Below are 22,148 nucleotides of genomic sequence, written 5' to 3' on the forward strand. Positions count from 1 at the left end.
TCAAAAAGGTAAAAATGGAACTTCTTTTTGACCCAGCAATTCCATTGCTGAGATTGTACCCTAGGAATCCTGAAACACCAATTCAAAATAACCTAGACACCCCAATGTTCATAGCAGCACAATTTAGAAGAGCCAAGTATTGGAAACAGCCTAAGTGCCCATCAATAAGCGAGTGGATCAAAAAACTATGGTACATTTACACAATGGAATACTACGCAACAGAAAGAACGAAGGAACTCCTACCCTTTGCAACAGAATGGATGGAACTGGAGAGCATTATGCTAAGTGAAATAAGTCAGGTCATGAAAGACAAATACCATATGATCTCAGCTATACTTGAAGCCTAATCAACAAAACAAACAAGAAAACTATAACCAACAACATTGAAAAAACAAGCCAACAGTAACCAGAGTGGAGGGGGGAGGAAGTTAACGGGGAAAAGTAAGGGAAGGATCAAGTAAAGGAACATGTATAAAGGACCCATGGACAAAGCCAAAGTGGGGATTTAGGGTGGGGCAGGGGAAAGTGGTGGTGGGAAAATGGAGACCAATGTATTTAAACAATAAAAAAATAAAAAACAATTAAAGTTGAAAATATTCTAACAATAGCTAAAACATGGGTTAAAATGATGAATCACTGCTTTTCCTAAGGATAAATACTAATTCTCAAAGGTGGCTTATTTAAAACATTTTATGGGTGAATTCTTTATGAAAGTAGAATCATAAAGGCTTTCACTGTGTGTTATAAGATTGCAGTATAATTAAAGTGTGAGAATTGTGAAGAGTTGACTTTATTGACAGTGAAATTCTGGAAACTTTTAATTCAATTATGTGTGATAAAAATTAGTCCACATATTTGTTTTTCTTCAAAGGGCTCTTCGACCATTTTTCTCTTAAGACAATAAAAGACGTTTCATGGCATGAATCACTTGATTTTTCAACTAAAAGGTGCTTAACAAAATTTCTTCCAGTGTTCTAGTCATTTGCCTTATGGATAGGATTATGCTTATAATTTGCAAAACAGTAAAAAATATACTATTCCAATTTGCATGCACATTTTTAAGCAGATTCACATTCTCAAAATATGGTGACACTATGACAAGAGAAATTACAATGTAAATTGAGGTTGGCTCAATTTTATAAAATAAGTACATCAGTACAGTTGTGACTATATAAGGAGAACTTTTGTTTTTCCCAATAGCATGATTAAAACATTTAAAATTTTGTTCATTTATTCAACAAATATTTATTGAGCCTGCTATGTGCTGGCACTTTTTAAAGTACTTGGCATAATCAGTGAACAAAAATTCCTATTTAAGAGCTATAAAAATTTCACATTAACCACCCCCCCCCCCCACCAAATTTAAAGAACTTTAGACACCACCAGAGACCTTTGGACAGTTATTTTCTCTGCTATTAGAAAATGTTCTGGAAACATTCAAGAAACACTGATCTAGATGTTTTCTTACTTTCTGTAAATACCTAGGTCGTTACTTTGAGAACCCGAATGCTGTTTGAGTGTGGAAAAAGTGAGCTGATGGAACTGGGTGACCTGGAGAGCTCTGTGTGATACAAAGCAGTCGGGGCACCTTTGGTTCCCATGACAGAAGGAAATAGTCCTGTGTCCAGAAATTTCATGTTCTCAGACCCTGTGCTTTTCCACTAGATAGCAGAGGATCAACACTGGATATTCCTGTTCTTGGGGTATCTTTTTCCCCACTCCATGCAGCCCATTTCTTTTTCATTCAGATAGAGCTCAGAGTAGTTGAATAAGTCCCACCTCCTTAAGTTATAATCATGTGACATTTCTTTTTCTTTGACACTATATTTTATTCTCAGATGCAATTTGAGTTTCCTCTATGCTGACCCACTTTATATATAAAATTTTGTGTGATATCCTAGAATCTTCTAAAAATGGACTTATTTTACTTTGTGTTTGTTTTTAAGTTTTTATTGGAGAAAAATACCACTTTCAATGTCTGGGGTGTCTAATTTTGCTCTTATGTTCTATTACATGAAGGTAGAGATGGCTTATTTTATTTATTCGGTTATTTAGACAAAATTTTAGATTCTGGTGATAGTCACAAGAAAATGACAATAACCGAAGTTGAAGAGTATCAGTCTGCACCTCATCATCTTTGCCTGTCTTTTTAAATTCCCCAAAGTGAGGTCCTCTGATGGCCCCCTATCAATGCTAGTTCCTAAAGATATTCCAGACAAGAGCTCAGGCTGCACTGACCCTCCACTTATTTCAGCCAAAAAATGGGTCCTTCACTTGCTGACCAACTCTTCTTGGCTCCTAACTGCAGTAATGATCTGGTGTGCCAGGGAAGACGTCTCCATTTTTACTTCGGGTAAAAATTTCTCACCCTACTTCTAGCTGCATCTCCTAACTTTCTTTCATGCTGGTTCCCAGGACTGGGCTTCTAAAGCTAGTCTCTTGTTTTGGCCACTTTCTTTCCCTGAACACTTCATTTCTACCCTTGCCCTGGATCTAGTGTCTGGTCTCGGCTACTTTATAAAGTTTCTCTTTGAGAATGACCACCTGCCTAAATTCTGAGCATGGGAAACCCTGGAATCCTTGATGTGGTGCTTTTCCAAGGCCCTTGATTTTCCTGGGAGAGTCTAGTATTTGTTTTTGCTGAGTTAAATTCACTTAGCTTTCGTTCTCTGGGCTGCACAGCCACCAGCTTCCTTTGTAACAGGTGACATGCTTGGTCTCAGCTTCTCTCTCCTGGAATTTCCTAAGAAGAACCTATATTCCCAGTGGTCTACCTTTTGAGTATTAACATTTTGAGGCCATTGTCTCCTTTCACTCCTACATGTAACTTCCTTTAAAAAATAATGTAAGTAGTCCTCTGGCTTTCATCGAAGATTAACTATTTCACTCCAGATATTATTAACTAAAAGAATCATTTACTGAGTTAATTATAACACAAAGTATCTTGCAAAGATTGAAATAAAAGTATATTTTAGGAGAAGTTAGCTTGAAATGTGCACATTGAGTTTAGACTTCATAAAAACTTTCAGCTTTCCTGAAGACCAGTATAGAAAAGGAAGAAAATCAAAATATTCTGTTTACAGATGCCACAGCAAGTGTTTCCATGCCTATTTTATTTGGTACCTTCCAATGACTGAAGAAGATATCAGTATCAAGTAGTGGTTTGTCACAAATTTGCCTAAAAATAATTTAAAAAATCTTTGTAGGGAATCAGATTGTCCTTTTTTTAGGTCCAGATATTTTCTCAGGATGACATGGGGTCTGACTAAATCCCCTATGTAGAAGAAAATCATGTTTTGTGTATGATAATCTTGTCATCTTCATTGTCTATGTAAAAACAAATAAAAGTTATAATTTTTGTTTGAGTGAATTACGCAAACATAATTTATATTTTTATATTTGGCTTTGACATAAGGCCATACAGAGAACCTGTGCAAATGCTGTGCAGCGCACACCCCTGCACGCACACATACACAGGACCTCAAGCTGTCTTCTCTGCTGCACTCTTACTCCTTTCTGAGATAACTTGTACTATTAGCAATCCTCATTTGAAATAACGTATGGTTTTCCCTGCAAAAGTCTGCTAGGGAAAACTTCGATTAACAAAAGTGATTGCAGTCAAACATTTCTAAAATGTTTACAAATTCCTTAAATCCAGCAATGATGCATTTAAGGGTATGGTGTCGGGAAGAAATTGCCCATCCAAAGTAGAAAAGTACTGGTTAAAAATCCCAACACATCAAAAAATGTTTTTCAAGGATCATTTTCATTCACATGAGTTTTTTCCATAAAAATTTATAAAATACTCTAAAAGAGAACATTCACATAATCTTTGTCTCAGTTTCTTCATCTTTACAATCAAGGAGTTTGACTAGATGCTTTTTTATAGCTCTGAAGTCCTATGATTTTAGTCGATATGAGATGTTAAAATGTGTCCCACTGTTTAAATCAATTGGTAGTAGAAAACGTGGCTTAACATTATGAAGACTGATCTATAACTTTTAATTTACAGATCACAAAGTCAAGTTCCAGGGAAGTAATATGACAACCCAATGACACCCATCCACTTGGGTATCAATGCTATTTCTTCCGCATCTTCCTACTCATCTAATATTTTGCTTTTTGTCTTGTTTTGTTTATTAAAAGCTTCATATTCCAACTCCACACCCCCGGAAAATCTTCTTTAGCAATCATGGGGTGAGGTCAGTAATCTAATTTTGTAGAAGGGATCCTCAATATTCTGACTTGTGGTTAAAGGTCAGAACCACAGATCCCCATCAGACTACCCAGCATACAGCGATGTAGAGGAATAGGTAGGTCACAAAGTTCTTGGGCAGGCTCTCCAACATTGCCCAACAGCATCTTCCTAACACATCCAAGATATTATGCCAAAGGCTACCACCTCCCTAGGGTATTCTCCCTTAGAGGTGAGATGTATATAATATGAATGACATCACTTGGTGCCTAGATTACTTTGCTCTGATAGGCTTCCTATGGAAAAGGATATTCTTGAAAGAAACAAGAATGAAAAGAGTGGATCGATAGCCCTTACTTTCCATCTGCTCCAACCTCACACTCTAGAAGTTACTTCAGCTCAACTCCTGGAAACTCCCTTACTGAAAAGCGTAAAATTGTCCACCTCCATACAACAGTCTTGAGCCTGTTAAGGCAGTCTGGGATTTGGAAATTATTTACTTGGTGTATTATGAAGTGAATTTCTGTAAATTGTTAGAATGTATCATACAGAGAAGGCTCTTTGGATACCTTTGTCATAAGAATTTCTTAACCTTTTTGGTAGTAAAGGCAAAGCTTGAATAGGCTTGGTATCTAATACCATAGTTGGTTTTATACAGAGACAACGGAGAGCAAAATTGTTTCTAGGAGATGCCATGTAGATTCTAAGCACCTCGACATTCATTTTTTTGTGTCAGTTCTCAATATAGACTTTATGTGTTTGCTGTTTGCACATTTGTGGCCAAAATACATGTTTCTGCCCTTATACTATTCGTGGGTACCAAAGTTCAGTTTAAGGCATTTTTTTTATGTAGCACACTGTAAGAAATACATAAGAAACACCATTCCTCATCTTCCTTGTTCACAAAAGTAAATTATTCTTTTATCTAGTAATTTTAGAAAAAGAAAAAAGTAAATGACTTACCTCTAAATACATATGACTCCAAATAAAGCAGCTGAACTCAAGCTTACAAGTATAACAAAAATAGAATTTGACATAATTTTCTTCTTATATCCCATTTAAAGAATGTAATTGAATTTGACAAAATAAATTCATTTTTAAGTCATGCTGTTTATAAGGCAGTCTCATGATACTGTCTCTGAGGATCAAATATACATTTAAAGCCATAATAGACTACCAAATGATATATAAAAGCTTTTGTGAACATTTTATGTCTGCTTTAGGAGGCCGATCTATCAAACCTGTGACAATTTTATTTATTTAAGAGTGAAACAGGAGATCGATGGTTCTATCCTAAAATGAGTGAAGAAATTATTTATGAGTTGTATATAGGAATCTACCAATGTTAGATATGTGTATAATTCTTATTTTTGAAAATGGTTGGGGTCAAGAAAGTGGTTAGTTAATATATGTACCTCAAATGCTTTAAGTGGATACCTATGAAAAGGTATACAAAATATAAATAGTACCATATATTTTCAAAAATTTAAAATAAACACAAAGAATGTGTAGGTATACATGTTATAATTTCAAAGTCAACACTAGCACAAAAGTTTTCTTATCTAAATACATACTAGGATACTTCCTATTTCAACACATGCACCTGCAAACAAATGGCCATGCACATAACCTTGCTTTCTGCCACTTGCAAGAAAGTTAGAATTTACAATATAGTACATTGTTTCAACTTAAATTGTATTGGCAAATTAATGAGGATGGCATTAAAAAGTCTTATCTAAGAAATCAACAGACAGGAATTATTCCATAGATTAAAAACACTGAAGACTGATGGAAGTTAAGATTTAAATTGCTTGTCTCATTGATCTTGACAGATACAGAAGAGACAGGATGGCCTGTAAACTCTCAGAATGCTCTGTGTGACAGTTGGGATTTTGGAAATCTAGCAATCCAGGCCAGAGACACAGACCACTGATGCTTCAGATCGCAGAGAAATAGTAGAGCAGGGGGCAGCTCTCCGCAAGGCAGGGGGCGCCGATGGAGATCTCGATGCCCATCTGGATGGGAGACGGCGATTTGCTGGTCTAGCCGGTCGGGAAAATCCTTTTCCATGTGAAGATTTCACTGCCATGGATTCCTAAGACAAAAGAAGACATTCCTCTCACTATGTCAGCGCCAACAATGGGCTTAATATTTTATGAATCCCAACAATGGCTTCAATGTATTAGCATATGTATGAGCAAGAAGGAGCATCGCAAACTAAAAATATCTGTCTAATATTTGTGGTCTTGAATGTTTTAATCAAGGAAATTTTAATATGGGATACGGTATTTAATTATCTTTTCACATTGACATTTTAACACAACTAGTCTCTTTTTAGAACTAATTATAAGTTCAGTATTCAGTAGTTCATGTTAGATAACTTTCATATAATGGAACTGCAGGTGTTTCTTGGTGATATTTTATAATATTTTAAGTGTTATTTAAAAACAGATAATTTATAGAAGAAACAATTTGACATTTTTAAAGAACATAAGCAAAAGCACACAAACCATCAAATAATTTCTCTGATGCTCTTTTCCCCCACTAAGAACTAGTGTTACTACCTCTCAAAAATTTTGAAATTGCTAATAGTTACTATCAATATTGGGCATCACTTGATGATTCCATTTTTTTCTTTCCCTTTCTTTCCCTTTCATTTCTCCCTTCTTTTCCTTCTTTTCATTTTAAAGAAGAAAAGCATTTTAAGACCCTTGCAATTAAAAAGTGCATGTGACCCATTTTATACCTTTGGTTGTTACCGACCTTTTTAAGAAAACCTTTGCTCTTTTATCTGGGATAGGCAGTGAAGATGACCTCATTTTCTGTGACAGTATCCTTCCTTTTCTTTTTCTTTCTTTGGAATCTTATATTTTAGAGGGAAGGGGGATGAAGAAGTACTTTTAAGGACCTCTCCCAAATCTCCAATCAGTGCAAAAATAAGGAATATTTATTAGTAATAGTTCTTGCTAGTTAATGAGAATTTGGCTGGATATTGTATACATGTTTCTATTTCCCACCTGAAGCTAAAGGACCTTACAGGTATTTATGGGCTCAGCTGAAAACAAATGATACATGTGCACCCCTATGGTCATTGCAGCATTTTACAATAGCCAAGCTGTGGAAGCAGCCCAAGTGCCTCTCAACAGATGAGTGGATAAAAAAATCTGTGGTACATGTAATGTATATACAATAGAATATTCCTCAACCATAAAAAAATATGAAATTTTACCCTTTGCAACAGCATGGATGGACCTAGAGTACCCTAAGTGAAATAAGTCAGTCAGAGAAAGACATATACCTTATGATTTCACTCATATGTGGAATCTAAAGAAAATATAAATGAACAAACAAAACAGGAACAGACTCACAGATGCAGAGAATGGGCTGATGGTTGCCAGAGCAGGAGGGGTTTGGGAGACTGGGTGGAAAAGGTAAAGAGATTGGGAAGTACAGATTGGTGGTTAGAAAATGGTCATGAGGATGTAAAGTACAGCAGAGGAAATAAAGTCATTAACATTGTAATAACAATGTATGGTGCCAGGTGGGTACCAGGAATGTCAGGAGGAACATTTTACAAAGTACATGATTGTCTAACCACTATGCTGTATGTTGGAAATTAATAAAAAAAATATTGGTTGTAAGCTGTAATTGCAACAAATTAAGAAATAAATGAAAAAAAAAAGAAAGCTACAAAAGCAGGATAATTATGTGTACTTTGTGCAAACTTGCACAAGGTTTCTGACAAAATGCATGAAAACTGATATTTATTTAGGGTTTGAAAGGCACATAAAATTTTTTTTTTTACATCAGAAAGAAGCAACCTGGATAGCTTAAAACTATGCTGCATACATACTGATTTACGTAAGACAAGGATTTTTGAAGCATTAGCTAATTATAACAATGTAACCTTGTAAGCTTCTGTGAATTATACATAATAGGGTATGGATAGCTTTTCATTGTAAATACCAACCTCTTCTACCTCTTTTCTGTCTATAACTAAAAAGATCACACTCTTGAAAACTGCCTGAAAAGAAAGGACAACCTTTTATACAAATACTAATTTTTTGGCATTTTCATGCTAAGAATTTATACAAATAAGAATGACCTTAAAATTGTTTAAGCTGTAATATCACTTTTTACTTCAATGTATATTGCCTGTTAGCTACATAAATAAGGGAACTTTATAAGGCACTATTTTAAATGATGTGTTTTACCTATATTTGTTATTTATGTGACTAAACCCATGAGAAAAAACATGAATCAAATACAGAGAATGAACCATTAAAAGTTAATAACTGAGAAGTGGAAGCTATTTTTTAAATATTTCCCACATGCTTTTAAGAACATAAATACTTCAAAAGAATAGAATTCTTAAGTCAACAAATGCATATTCAGGGTACTTTTTCAAGAAACTTACAACATTTGACCTTCTTGCAGTTCTTCAGCTTGCTTAATATATTTATGGTACCTTATTTTGGAATTTTGAAAGAAAAGTTATAATGTGCTAACCCCAGTCTTAAAACTCCACTTTAACAAGTTCACGCTGAGTTACATTCCTAAGGATTATAGTTGTTCAAAAATGAAGGATCAAAAAGTTAAGATGTCAAAACATAAGCCTGCATTTTATTTATATGAATTCAAGGGACTGAACTGAGCCATGGCTAAACATGAATGAACTTCTCTGAAAATATGTTAACTGCTTTCTCACCTCTGTTATCTTTTTCCAATCTATTCCTTGCTTCCCTTGCTGTGCCCGACACATAGCTGTTTTTCCTTGAAGCTCTTGTTCTGTTTGGATTATTTTTAAATGCTGACCTAATGTATCCCCAACACTGACATCAGAATTACATTTCGGCCAATTATCCTTGAAGCATTTAGAATTTTGCAGTACGGACCCTGTAGATGTCTCATAGGTTTTCAGCAGCTTTTCCACAACACCATAATTTGACCTAGGATCTGCTGATCTTGGTCGGCCAGACAAATTACTGGGTCTCCAGTCATGCTCGTGAAGCATATTCCAATAACTGCTAGGACTTAGGTGTTCCTGCATTTGTCTGTCTAGGCCTGTTGTGGATTTATTGGTGGGATTATCAGGCATATTTTCTCTAGGCACAGGCATGTGGGCACCGGTTTTCAGAGTATCAGACACACTGTCATTTTCTGGTATGTTGTCCATGTGAGTAATCAAGGTATCACAAGGCTTAAGATCTTGAGATGATTCTGAGTAGCTTTGATTTTGCTGCATTATGCGACAATTTCTGTCTGTTCTAAATACAGTTCTATTAAATTCATCAGTCTTTGCTGCCAGCTTTTCATTCCTCGTAGTCCTTTCAAAGCCACAGCTGAAACTTCTAAGTGGGAAACTGCTCGTTGTCACCAAGGAGCTACAGTCATTGCTTACACAAAGGCCAGAATGAGATTTAGCAGGGTGATCTGGGATCATCTCTCCATATACTGACTTATCAGGAGTAGGACAGGTTTTCTGAAGCCACAAGGTAGAGGGGTTATTTTTCATGCCTATCACAGTGTCGCATGACCACATGCCTAATCCAACATTTTCTTTGCATGGAGGTTTGTTATCTATTTTGGCTTCTGGTGCCAAAGAAGAAAACATGGTAACATTTTTCAAAATTTTCCCATCATTTAGACACAATGTAGGCATCTCATCATGCCTCAGAAGGACGTGAGGACTGCAGTTCCTTTCACCTTGACCCTCTTGGACCCCCTGGCTGTTGTGATTTAAACTTTCCTTCCGACTTTCACGGGCTTGTTCAGGATATGAGCTGGGAAGATTGCGAGATGTGCTTCTTGGAGGGGGCACTGGTGGGGTTTCATTGCTTTGCAGATCAATTGTATGAATTCCACATTTTTTCATAGAAGTGCTTTGAAGCATATTAGTATAGCTCAGATTCTTTCTGTTTTTCTGCTTTTCTTTTTCAAAATTTATTGGAAGAATGCACTGGCCATTGTTGATCATGTGGTCTCCATGAGGCACGTTATTTACATTGGGCCCTTCCTGGAGAAAAGAATCTGACTTCATCCTAAACAATGATAAAACATATGATATATTAGTGATAGCTTTATTTAGGATAAGCTATTCAAAAAAAGATGACTTAAGCAATGGATTTCTGCTACTGGAAAAGGAATCACAACTGCCTGCAGCATTGTTATTATATAAATTCCTTAGTCAAAACCTCCAAGTCTTTTTCACTGTTGAACAAAGCCTACCTCTTAGTGCTGCATTCAGGGATCTGCATACTTGGACTCAAACCATCTTTCCAACCTCGACTTTCATTTTTCTCTATCACCTAAAACTTCACCTATATTCAGACTAGATCATGTATAGTATCTGATGTGTCTGCTATTAACATTCCCATTTCTACATATTTTTTCTAATCATTTCCTTACCTTCACTCTGCCTACTGAATTCCTATTCATTATGTCATGCGAGATTAAGTTTCTCCCCTTGAATTTGAAGTAACATTCTAACTGATATAACCAAAACCTGAATAAAAGTGCGAAAAGACATGAGTAATACCAAACAGAAGGTATCATTTGAAAGAAAAGTATGAGTTTTTTTGATGAGTAAAGGGCAGGTAGGCAAAGTCAGCTGCAGTAAAAGCAGTGTTGCTATTCAAGGAACAGCAAGCACTATGGTATGGATGGGTTATAAAGCAGAGTGGAGAGGATAATGGAAAACAAGTGAGAAACATGAGATAATTGCAATGTCTTTGAATTACATATTAAGAATTTTGAACTTCTTCCTAAAGGCCATGAAGTAACAAAAACTTTATACTTCTCTGAGTTCAATAAATACAAAAACCAAAATATAACAACAATGGGGATTCTCAAATTAAACTAATTATATTGATAAATATAAGTCCTATTTATATCTTTTCAACTTATGAAATAGTATGTGCTAGCTCACAATAAAGTACAGGTAAATGGTCATTAACAGAGAATAGTAGACAAAAGTTAAATGGACAAGTAGAGGACAAGATTATGGAAAAAACATGATTGTATAAGAAAATATATTTTAAGTACAAAAGTTCTCTGTGAGCTTCCTAAGAGCTTAAAAAAAAGGGCACACATTGGTGTAGCTTTATAAGAGAAGAATCCTGCCTCACCAGGAGACAAATGTTCATCCAAGGGCAATCCATTTTTACTTGTAGAAAAATTCAATTTATTTCTTAATTTGGCTCAAACTTACTTTTTTTTTTTTTTTGAATTGAAACACTATTTTCATAGTGTTGTATATATGTGTGTACACATTTCCAATATGTTGTTCTGAAAATGATGTATGTTTCCATTATACACATAATAAATGTATAGAAATAAATGACCCTTATGTATCAAACATTTCAGTGGAATATCATTATATAAGTAAAACATTACAGTGTTAAATCTGACATAGTTTAAAGATGCATTTAACTACATTAACCCAGTTGTATACTCTTCTACTGACTAAATACTCAAAATTAAAAAAAAACTTCATTAGAATATATTTAACTTACTATGAATGGTATACATTAAATGACCACCAAAAGAATAAAGTATTCCTAATAGTCAAATTACAAAGAGAAGTAGATTTGTTTTAATTAGAGAACAGAGAAATATTCACTGAAAGATTATATCTCTTATCTAAAAACAGATTTTAATAATTCATTGTTAATTATAACTAACAAAGTATAAGGAACTCACTAACTAAATACAGTATTTTTTTATTTTTTCAACATAAAATAATCATAGATGTACCAGCCTACCTTCTGTGGTTAGACCGCTTTCGAATTTCCTCTTGAAAGCTGCATAATTCTTCACTGACCTTGGCAAGTTCTTCAAGAGCCTTTATATATATATATAAGTAATAATGTGTTAGGACTTGAAAATGTAAACAATTCTTTGGAAACAGTTTTAGGCCAGCCACGTCTTACTTACTGTGTTGAGGGCACCGGAGCAGCCCTTGCTCGCTTCCTCAGGGGTCCTCGGGTCGGGCCAGGCCCCACATTCCTTTTGGTTGTCTGTGGCCAAGGGGTCCATAAACCCTACCTTTGATGTTTTGGTTGCTTTTTGTTCCTTCAACATTTGATTTCCTTCACTTAGTAAGCTCTGCTCTGTTTTATTTTCTTCTTCCAGATCATCCCTGCCATTCATCCTTGTAAATTCACATTGTCCTGAATTGGGGTAATTTGGAGAAGATTCCAGCACTTTATCTTGAATGGCCTTCTCATGATCAAGATCAATGACCTTTGCACGTTCACTCCTGTTGATTTTCCTCCGAAGTTTTACTTCATGGCAAAGCTGTAAGGAAAACAAAGATAAGACATTTTCCTCCCTCAGTTCACTTTGTCAGTATTTTTGAAGCTAAGTGCACTGTTTTCAGTTCTTTTTGCCATGATTATATATATAACACTGGGATAATATTCATGCTTATGCCTCTAAATAGTATTTCTAAAGTCTGGATTAGCCAGAACAACTTTGATAAACCATAATGACTACTTTTTATAGGTCAAAGCGTGGATGATAATTTCAGTCTTTCTGAGTAGAAATCAGCTCAGTTTAAAGTAAAATAAACCTGCATCTACATATAGATATTACTAAGACACGGAAGCACTGTCACTATATTGGAATGACCTGAATCAATTACTGACCATGCTCTCTCATTGTCTTTAGAGAGAAGCAATAGTTTAACATTAAATCCATATTTTTAAATACATGATCCTACTTGTATACCAACATTTACTGCCTAAATAGTTGACAATCTCATATAGTCCGTTTATTCTGTCCCCTAAATAGACATTTTGAAATCAAAGGATGTTTCTATTGAAGTTATGGAGTTACGCTGACAAGGTGTAGTTAATATTGAGATTTTTTTAATGCCAGGCTATATAAACATTAAAAAAACGTTTTTCATCCTGATTAAGACAAATGTGACCTTGTCCTATGTGATACAGAAGAACCCTAAGGCTTTGACCATCTATTAGTCTACATTAAAATGGACCCCAAATTATTTCTTGATGAGAATTTAGCCTACAGGCACTTACTCAGCTCACCTCTAAATAGAGGGAGTAAGTGGCTTTCTCTTCTGGCTTGAGTTCTGGGAAAGCTTGTCAAATTTCAAAGGAGACTATCAAATAACTATTAAAGCAAACAACTACATTTTATAGCCAATTGTCTGTATTTGTACTACATCTATTATTTAAGGAATAACAGATTTATTGCTGCTCAATATTTACCTAAATCTCAGATGAGAGAAGCACTATACATAGTTGATGCCTGAAAGCTATACAGTGTACTTACTTCCCTAGATAGTTATGAATCTATCATTGGATGAAGTCAGGATAGCATCAAATTGCAGCCGTGGCCCCAGAAAAATTATTTCTACTGAACTGCTGTGGGCATTATGATTTTGGCTGACCTTGAGGATATTATAAGAAGCAACCCTCAAAAGTACCATGTTAAATCTAAGGATGCTGTTGGCCATGTCTTCTTTTAGAGGAATCATGGGCAAAAAAAAAAATTGCTTTAGTTTGAAAAGTAGGCTATTTCCAGTGCTATTTCTAGAAAACAAGTTTGCTTTTGTTTTCTGACTATTGAGAAATACGTGCTTGATAATTTTTATGTTAGTTACTAAAAAGATAGACTTGCTGCATACATTTTACATGAGACCCTTCCCTTTGTGTTTATCTCACCTTTCTTTTTGTTTTGGCACACTTTATCTTATGTACAATCTTGTATGCTATCAAAAATTCTCTTGGGAGTTTAAGTGAGGTATGAATAAGCAAATATCATAGTGCTATTGATGGAAAACAGTTTATTTTGTATAAGGGAGTCTGGTACCCAGTCCTTGTCCATGGTTATTTAATCATTTGAAGAAAGAAGATAAACAGAAAAGACTGTAATGTGATTAAAAAAGTTCCCAGGCATCTATTACTCCATACAGGGTTTCAGTCTGGATTTTACCCAATTTTAAATGATACAAGTGTATAAATCTTGGTTTTACAATAGCAAATGCAAGGTCTTGGATAGTGGCTTAACAGAGAATCATCAGCATCTTAATATTCAATGCTGGAGCTTCTCACTAGGTAATATTATTACTTGGACTCACTAAAGTTATATGTGTGCTCCTAAAAATAAACATTTCTTTAATACGTGGCTTAAGAATTTGCATATGATTTAATATACAGAATTTAGTGATACATGTTAAACAAACAGTTTATTACACTTGTGGTATGCTTTAATTTTTCCAAGTGTTGATTGATTTTTAACTTTAGTTTAAAACAAATTACCTTGATTCTCTGTGACATGTGAGGATACCTTCTTTCTCTTTTCCTCAATCTATTCTACTCACAGCTGTGTAGCCTATAAGAAGTGATGTGTAAAATATACATTCTTACAGGTTACAAAGCTGGAACTCTAAAAGAAATACATATTTGTATGATGAGGGAAGCACAGCCTTAGTATTCAGAGATTGAAGAGCATCATCTATGAATAATCTGGGTAAGCCCATTTTCTAAACACATTCCCCGGTGCTGGAGCTATACCCTGCAAGCAGCAAGGTGAAGAGAAAACATCACAGCCCTTCTTCTCTCCTTGAAGCAGGAAAGGACAGTATTTTTAGGGACAATCAGCCTAAATTTAAAGTATATTTTATGCCCAAACTAAGCAAACAAGCAGAACAGAAACATAATCACAGATATGGAGAACACTGGGAGGGTCACCAGTTGGGGTGGGGGGTTCCAGGGGGAGGGGTAAAAGGTGAAGCAATTAAGAAGTACAAACTGGTAGTTACAGAATAGGCAGGGGGATGTTAAGAGCACGTGCAGGAAATGGAGTTGCCAAAGAACTTGTATTCATGATCCGTGGACATGAACAAAGGAGGGGAATGGCTGGAGGGACTTGTGGGGGTGCTGTGTAGAGGGGGTCAAAGAAGGAAAAACTGGTACAACTGCAATAGCTTAATCAATAAAAAAATAAAGTATGTTTAATGCTTGCTAAAAGACTAATATTCACTACAGATGAAATCTACAGAACAGTCAGAATTACATATTTTATAGTAAAAAAATTTAACCAGACAGCAGATTGTTTTTTGCGACGTGGCTTAAACCATTGGCTAGACTAATCATGACTCACTTAATTATTTTGCTTGGATGCTAGAGTTATCTGAGACCGTTCCTAACTGGACCTTCCAAGCCTTTGGGAGCCACTGACTCACGACTTCAGGTTTCTGACTGGAGCTGTGTATTCTGATTTGACCTAGATTGTCTCTGGCTGATCCAATCTGTATCTCTGGGTGGAGGAATTCAGAGAGTGAGCAAAACACCTGTTCCAAACTACACAGGGGTGAGCAGTGGATCCTCCTTTCAATCTCTAATCATACACTACATGCCTGCCTTCTCACCTCGACTTTAGAAGAAGAGTTTAATAGCTACTCTTTTGAATTTTTTTTTGTTGCATGCCAATTTGTATTTTATCCACTACCTATTACATGGCTGTTAATAAGAAAAAAATATTTGCACTATAAACACACAAAGCACCAGCTTTGATTGCCTCCGAATAAAGGCCAAGGAGTCTGCTAAAACAATCATTTTGGCAATGTGCACAAAACCATGTAAGTCAATACCATGGATATTACTAGAACAAAGCAAGATAAGTATAAGTAGTTTTCAGCTGGAACAAGCTTGAATATACATCAATGTAAATGCTTAAAGGAATATTATAGGCTCAGCAGGTGGAGGGAAGGTTAATGGGGACTAAATGGCTATTTGTATCAGAGTCATGACGCGTCATTTTCCGTTACCCTTTTCTAATATATGTGCCTGTATGTGTGGCACACCCTACCAGAAAAAGTACCACGTCCACTACCATCTTCTATTTGAGATACGACACTCCTTTTGATTTTACTGAATTATCTAATATGTAATTTCCTTTAGTAGACATTATTCATAAATCACCTCAGGAAAGATCTGCATTTTAATGCTCAGTTGTAATTTTACTAATTTGTTCCACCAATTATGTCTTTCGTACATTTTCCTCCTGGACCTAGTATTTGAAAACTCATGAAAAATTAATGCCTCATTTTTTATTCCAAGGCATTCTAGTAAGAAAATAATAAACTGATACACTTTAGAGTGACATTTGAAGTACTTAATTTTCATGCAAAGCTATAAAATAAACCTAGTCTACATGATAACATCGTCTAAGTTTACACTGTTTTTAGTATAGTAAATGTCATTAAGACATAAATCTCTCAAGTGGAACAGAGAAAATAAAAATAGTCAATAATGCAAAACAAACTTCAACAGCATCTTCATTTTCATTATGAGCTTTAAGATTCCAACGTATTCAAAAAAATCAACTTTACCTCCTCTATCTTCTTTTGCATGATCTTCCACTGGGTCTCCCATTCCTTCCTTTCATTGTCAAACTGGTCCAGCAACTCCATCTTTTCCTTGTGCCAGTCAGTCTCTGGGTTTTCCCACTGCTTATGCAGGTCCATGGCAACCACGTGAGTGTTAGTGAAGGGGTGTTTCTGCTCGTCTCTGCCTTCTAGTTTTTGTTTCCTGGAAGCTTGGAGTTGTTTTATTTGAAGCGGTCTCACTTGCCTTTAAAATAAAGCCTAATATAAACATAACAAGAGAGAGCTCCAAATCCATATGCTTTCTGGAAACATTTTATCATTTTGTCAAGAGCTATCAATATAAACAAACTATAGGAAAACTGGACTCAGAAGAGAAGAGATGACAATTTACTTTAGCAGCAAACACTGTTGTCTAAAGTTTTTCTCCTCCTTTTTAAGGCCAGACAGCAAAATTATAGTGGACAAGATGGTTAAATGTACATGTGAGATATCAGTATTCCTTTAACCAACCACCTAATCCAAATGTAGGATTTTTCATGACTATCTAAGAATAGAAATCTGAAGTTCAAATGGCATAGTCACATCTACACAGCCGTGGCGTGTTCTGCTGCAACACAATCACTCCTGTTCCGATTACGCAACCAGGTTGTTCATCTCTGTGACTTAAAGTCCTGAGACAGCACGGGACTACAGTCTCAATTTTATATTCAGACTTCCAGTCCATGCCACATGCGATTTTTGTATTAGTAAGATCTCAAAGTTGGCAGTCAATCTGAGACTGGTATATTAGCAAGAAACCAAACTAAATCATAAAACAATATTTTCATTATATTACTTCATCAAGTAAAATGTAAAAGCAGCAAAATTATCCTGGGAACCAAATGTTAAAATTTATCCATGTTCTCTTTTCCTTCTAATAGATTATGTACCAGAACCAAGTTAGGATACTGAACACAAAAAAATTAAAGGAAACATTTTGCTTAGTTTGCAGGGAAATCCTTGATCACATTAAGCCGTACCTAAAGTAATTAGATTTTTAGCATTTAGGGTATGTGTATTTAGGGTTTAAAGATGCAACTTAAAATACTGGGTTGGTAACTCTAAGTCATCTAAAGTTTCTGAGATTTAGTTTATTTACATTAAAATAAGGCTATTCACAGAACTGTCCTAAAGATTAAATGACATATGAAATGCAAATATAGTTTGAGGAATTTAAAAAATTAAAAACCTTTCTTTAGAAAATCTTGCTCTAACTTTCACTGGAAATAATTTTTACTAATAAATCATATACCCTTTTAATGGGTAGAGAATATGTTTAAAATGTTTAGATCTCTGTCTAGGATAATGATGCCTACAAGAAATCTTTCCTCTTGGGGTTTCTAGGCCACGACCAAAATGTCTTAACTGAGCAGGTGGCAGTTTATGCTAATTATGAGTAAAGTTCCCAAGAGTTATTAGCTGTCTGGGTGCTGGAATTGTGGAATGAAGCCAACACAACCAGGCAGCATGCCCCATTTGGTGTTATGGAAGACAGCTGCATATCATGGCCCAAATAAAATATAAACACTGAAGGTTAATTTAAATTTTTGTCAAATTGTTCTGAACATGCATATGTGACTGGCAAACTGTTCCAAACACGTATTTTCTGAGCTACACTCTAGCAATGAATTATTACAGACAAATAAGGATAAAAATGTCAGTCCTACAGGCAGAGCTCCACCCGAAAAAATACCCTAGTGATACTGGGATCTGTACTGTTCTCTTTTCTCAAACAAGTTGCTACAGATACTTGGATCATTTTTACCTATTTCTTTGGCACTTACAATACGACGACTAACTCAGTCAAGAAAAAGAAGAAATCTCAAATTCAACCATTAAAGTTGCTGTCATGTCTCATTTTATCCACTTAGCCTTGCTCTTTTTTCTCATCTCATTTTCCACCCTCTACCATCCTTTCGTTATTGTTTGACCCTGTACACCTATGAGAAAATGGCCATAAGTACCTACCATAGCAAATCCAAGTTGGCCCCAAATAAATGCATCAATGAAGACCCAACAAAATGAAGATAGTAAAAAATATACAGAATTTTGTTTTTTTGTTTGGTCAATCTGTCACTGATCTTGAGTATGCAGTAATCTTTTAGGTTTATTTAATAACTATTCACAGGATATGCAGACAGTGCTTATTTTCAGAGACTAGCAGACTGCTTTAAAGCTGTATGTAATTAACTGTGAGCTGAAACTATTTTGCTTACTAGCAAGTATTTAACACTGCAACTTCTTGATAACAGTAGAGTGGTTTAAAACATCATGAGATAGGTGCATATTTCACCAAAGAAGTTACTAAGGGAATAGAAAAGGAATAGACTAATTTCAAACTACCTGGAAGAGAGGTGTTATGATATTCTGTATTTCATTGTAATGGTCTTTAAACACTGGCAATGTTCAGAAATCATCATAAAGTTTCTCTTACAATTATGTAGCAAGTGGCTCCAATTTTTCTTTATATTCCTGACTATTCTTGAATCACTTCTGCACCAGGGTTAAAAGGTGACACCCCCTTTTCTTTTTCAGCTAACTGAAGCTCATGCAGGCAAACTCTAAATCAGGTTTGCTCCTGGTAACAGGAATATACATGAACCCAGATACATGTTCCCAAAGCAGACAGATTCTTGCACTTAACTGCAAAGAGCCAAACTTATCACTTAATATGGAGAAGGGCCAACCTACAGAGCTTCCCCTTTCCAGGGCTAAAGCAATTCCTAGTGCCAGGAAATGTAATAGTTATGGATCAAAAACAAGCCTTTGAAAAAAAAATGCCTACAAAGCAAAATCTGTGCCAATTTTTGGGGGAGGATTTATTTCACTCTCTTAGCATCTCTGTCTTGTCATAAATGTCAAGTGCAATATAGCTGAATATATTGTTTTCTCCTCCAAAAAATGAAGTTGGGGCCACAGAGTTGTTGTGAGGATTAAGTGAGTAAAAGAGAGAATGCTTAATAAAATAAAAGTGCCTAGAAGCATTCTGGATCATAGCAGGTGTTTAATAAATGCCCGTTTCTTAGTTTCTTCCTTCTGTCCCTTTCTCTGTCTTTTCTCTTGTCTTCCTTTCCTCATTCTTTCCTTCCCTTCATCTAGCCTTCTTTGTTTCTAAAATAAAATTAATGATTTTGATCTTTAATTAGAAAATTGATAGAAACAAGCCTAATGTGTAAACTCTCAGATTTTCAATGATTTTCCTTTGTACTCAGTAGTTTTCAAGTATTTCAAGGATGCGCTGAAAGTTGATACTTAGGAAAAATTTTTATTAGTACATTTTTGAATAAACAAATCATATAAGACTGCTTTTGTTATAATTCTCTTTAAATACATTTTTAAAAACTCCAACTAATGAGGCAACTTTGTAGAGACATAATGTTCTATAATGAGAAGTATGGGGTAAAGTGGTTCACCAGATTAAAAAATTCAATTTCAGCGTTCTCTACTGAGGCCAATATAAAAGTTCTCTTTGTTCTTAGTTGTCAATCTTTTCACCCACAGATATCGGCATCTGTGTGGGAGAGAGGAAAAGATTTCTGCTATGTGCACCCCTCCCATGTCTCTTTGATTCTCCATTTAATTTCATTCCTTTCAGAATTTCATTCAGAATAAAAATTTATTAGAGCAAATGTAAAAGAGTAGAGTGTGCTGTACTCCTTAGTCATGCACAAGTTCTTCCTCCAACTGCTCTAAGGTAGCATTACATACATAATCCATTTAAGCTACGCCCCCCTTCCCAGGGCTGGAGGCCAGAACCGTAGAGTTCTGGGTGGGTTGCCTAAGGATGGTGGTGGGATGGAAATAGGCCTGTTGGCCTTCCAGCCCAGCTCGTCAGGAATTTTAAGCGTGACACAGGAGTCTCACAATAAATCATTTTCAGTTTCCTAATGAGTCTCAAGGGGTCATGGTAACACTCCTTCATCTGAGGGGTGCTCCATTCTTACTGCTCCTGGTCATTACCATTTCAGTCTGCCCAACGAAAACTGGACTTTAGCCAAACAGATGCAACAGTGTCAGGGAAGTTGACTCCCTTGCTCCTTCTCTGTTCTGAGATTTTTGTTCAGAGTAGTTGTTTCTTGCTCTCTTTTTCTCTTCCTAAACATATCACTTTTCGCATAGTTGAAGATTTTTCATTTAAGGAGTTTACGTATTCCATCAGGAATGCCACACCCAGTAGGTGCTGTCACTCTCGCAGTTCCTAAAGAGTCGTTTGCCCTGGAGATGATTTGCTTCCCCTTCACTTGGAGGGCTTAGGGATTCCCATGTCAATACCCGTCACAGTAGTGCCCCATTTGCCTCTAAGACTCTCTAACCCTTTCTCCAGGCTATTATAAATCACTCACATCATTTCAACCAATTAACAGCCCTCATTCCTCACTTACTGTTCACTGGCAAATGCATCTTTCCAAAGACAGCCATGATCCCATTTCCTTACAGGATAAAAACAAATGACTTTTATGGCTATTTCTCCCTATTTCAGCATGTTCCTCATGTTCCAATAAGGTCAAAGAGATACTACCACATGCAATTCTGAAGAAATCAGTTTTGCCTTCTCATTTTATTATCTTTACTCCTTCTTTGTTTTCTCTCCAGTTATATATTCAATCTACAAAACATCCAAGATGAAAGTGTGCTGATTTTACATCTCTTATAAAATGAAGCTTTAAAAGAAACTTTTGGCTTGGGTAAACAAATATCTAAAATTAACCAGCTTTAACAGAAGACATGGCGGTAAATTCCTAGCCTAACTGCAGATTAACCCATTATGAATGGGGCACTCTTTAATTCAAATTACAGAAACACTTACCATGCAGTGAGCAAACCATCATCTTGGATAAAACTATTTTCATTTATTATTTTTCATTTCAATTTTCAAGCAACCTTAAGGGATGTGGGCTTTACTTTGCAAATGCTAAACATTCTTCATCCTAATCAAAATAGCATTCTAATAAATATAATTAGTGAAATTCCAAGGTAGGCAAAGTGCTGTCTGAACTACCGGGAGGCAGTGTTTGAAAAACAGAGCCAGGGAGCGGATGGCACTGTCAGCGCAGAGTTGGGAAATCCACGCACAGCAGCTGAACCCTCTGTTCCCTGGGAGTCAGTAAAATCCGTTACGAACCCCGCCCCACTGTTGCTAAGCCCAGACATAGACACTGAAAACAGGCAGATGTTGAAATCAGCCCCCTCTTAACAGTATCTATAGTTTCAAACATCTCAGCAGCAGCCCCTTTGCATTTTGCCAGAATTAGTCACTTGCTTTCCAACTGCCAGAAAGACACATACCTTCTCGCTCTGGGGAGAAATCCTATGGATGTTCGACCACTGGCCAGTCCAGCAATGGCAGGACTGCCAGTCGTTTTAAAGAGAAAAGTCTCAGCTTGGTGAAGCTTGCTTCTTTGCAAGAAACAGAAACACGAAATAAGTCCAACCATTCAACAGAGCGGTACTGACAAGTCCCTCTGAAACCTTTACCACATTCACAAATCAAAAAGCTGCTCAGCTCAGTGTCACACAGCAGCAGCCCAGACTACTGTGACGTCAGTTACTCGGAGG

The 22,148-nt window shown here is 35.9% G+C and overlaps 2 protein-coding genes across 2 annotated transcripts in view; both read right to left on the reverse strand.

The window, feature by feature from the left end:
- Window positions 1-1,388: 1,388 nt before the first annotated feature.
- On the reverse strand, window positions 1,389-22,123 carry KIAA0408 (KIAA0408 ortholog). The gene is made up of 6 exons (XM_054569941.1): window positions 21,879-22,123; window positions 16,557-16,797; window positions 12,131-12,493; window positions 11,959-12,038; window positions 8,904-10,236; window positions 1,389-6,290 (listed from the first exon to the last, which is right to left on the reverse strand). Exons 1-6 carry the CDS (start codon window positions 22,025-22,027, stop codon window positions 6,096-6,098), a joined length of 2,361 nt encoding a protein of 786 aa, XP_054425916.1. The 5' UTR covers window positions 22,028-22,123; the 3' UTR covers window positions 1,389-6,095.
- Window positions 16,683-22,148, reverse strand: part of MTCL3 (MTCL family member 3) — a 57,436-nt gene continuing 51,970 nt past the window's right edge. The window contains exon 8 of the mRNA XM_054569940.1: window positions 16,683-16,811. The gene's annotated coding sequence lies outside the window, so the exon portion shown is untranslated. The remainder of the gene's footprint in view (window positions 16,812-22,148) is intronic.

Source organism: Pteronotus mesoamericanus, unplaced genomic scaffold (genome assembly GCF_021234165.1).
Source record: "Pteronotus mesoamericanus isolate MK-2021 breed Mesoamerican mustached bat unplaced genomic scaffold, CSHL_Meso_final contig_20, whole genome shotgun sequence".
In the NCBI taxonomy this organism is placed as follows: domain Eukaryota; kingdom Metazoa; phylum Chordata; class Mammalia; order Chiroptera; family Mormoopidae; genus Pteronotus; species Pteronotus mesoamericanus.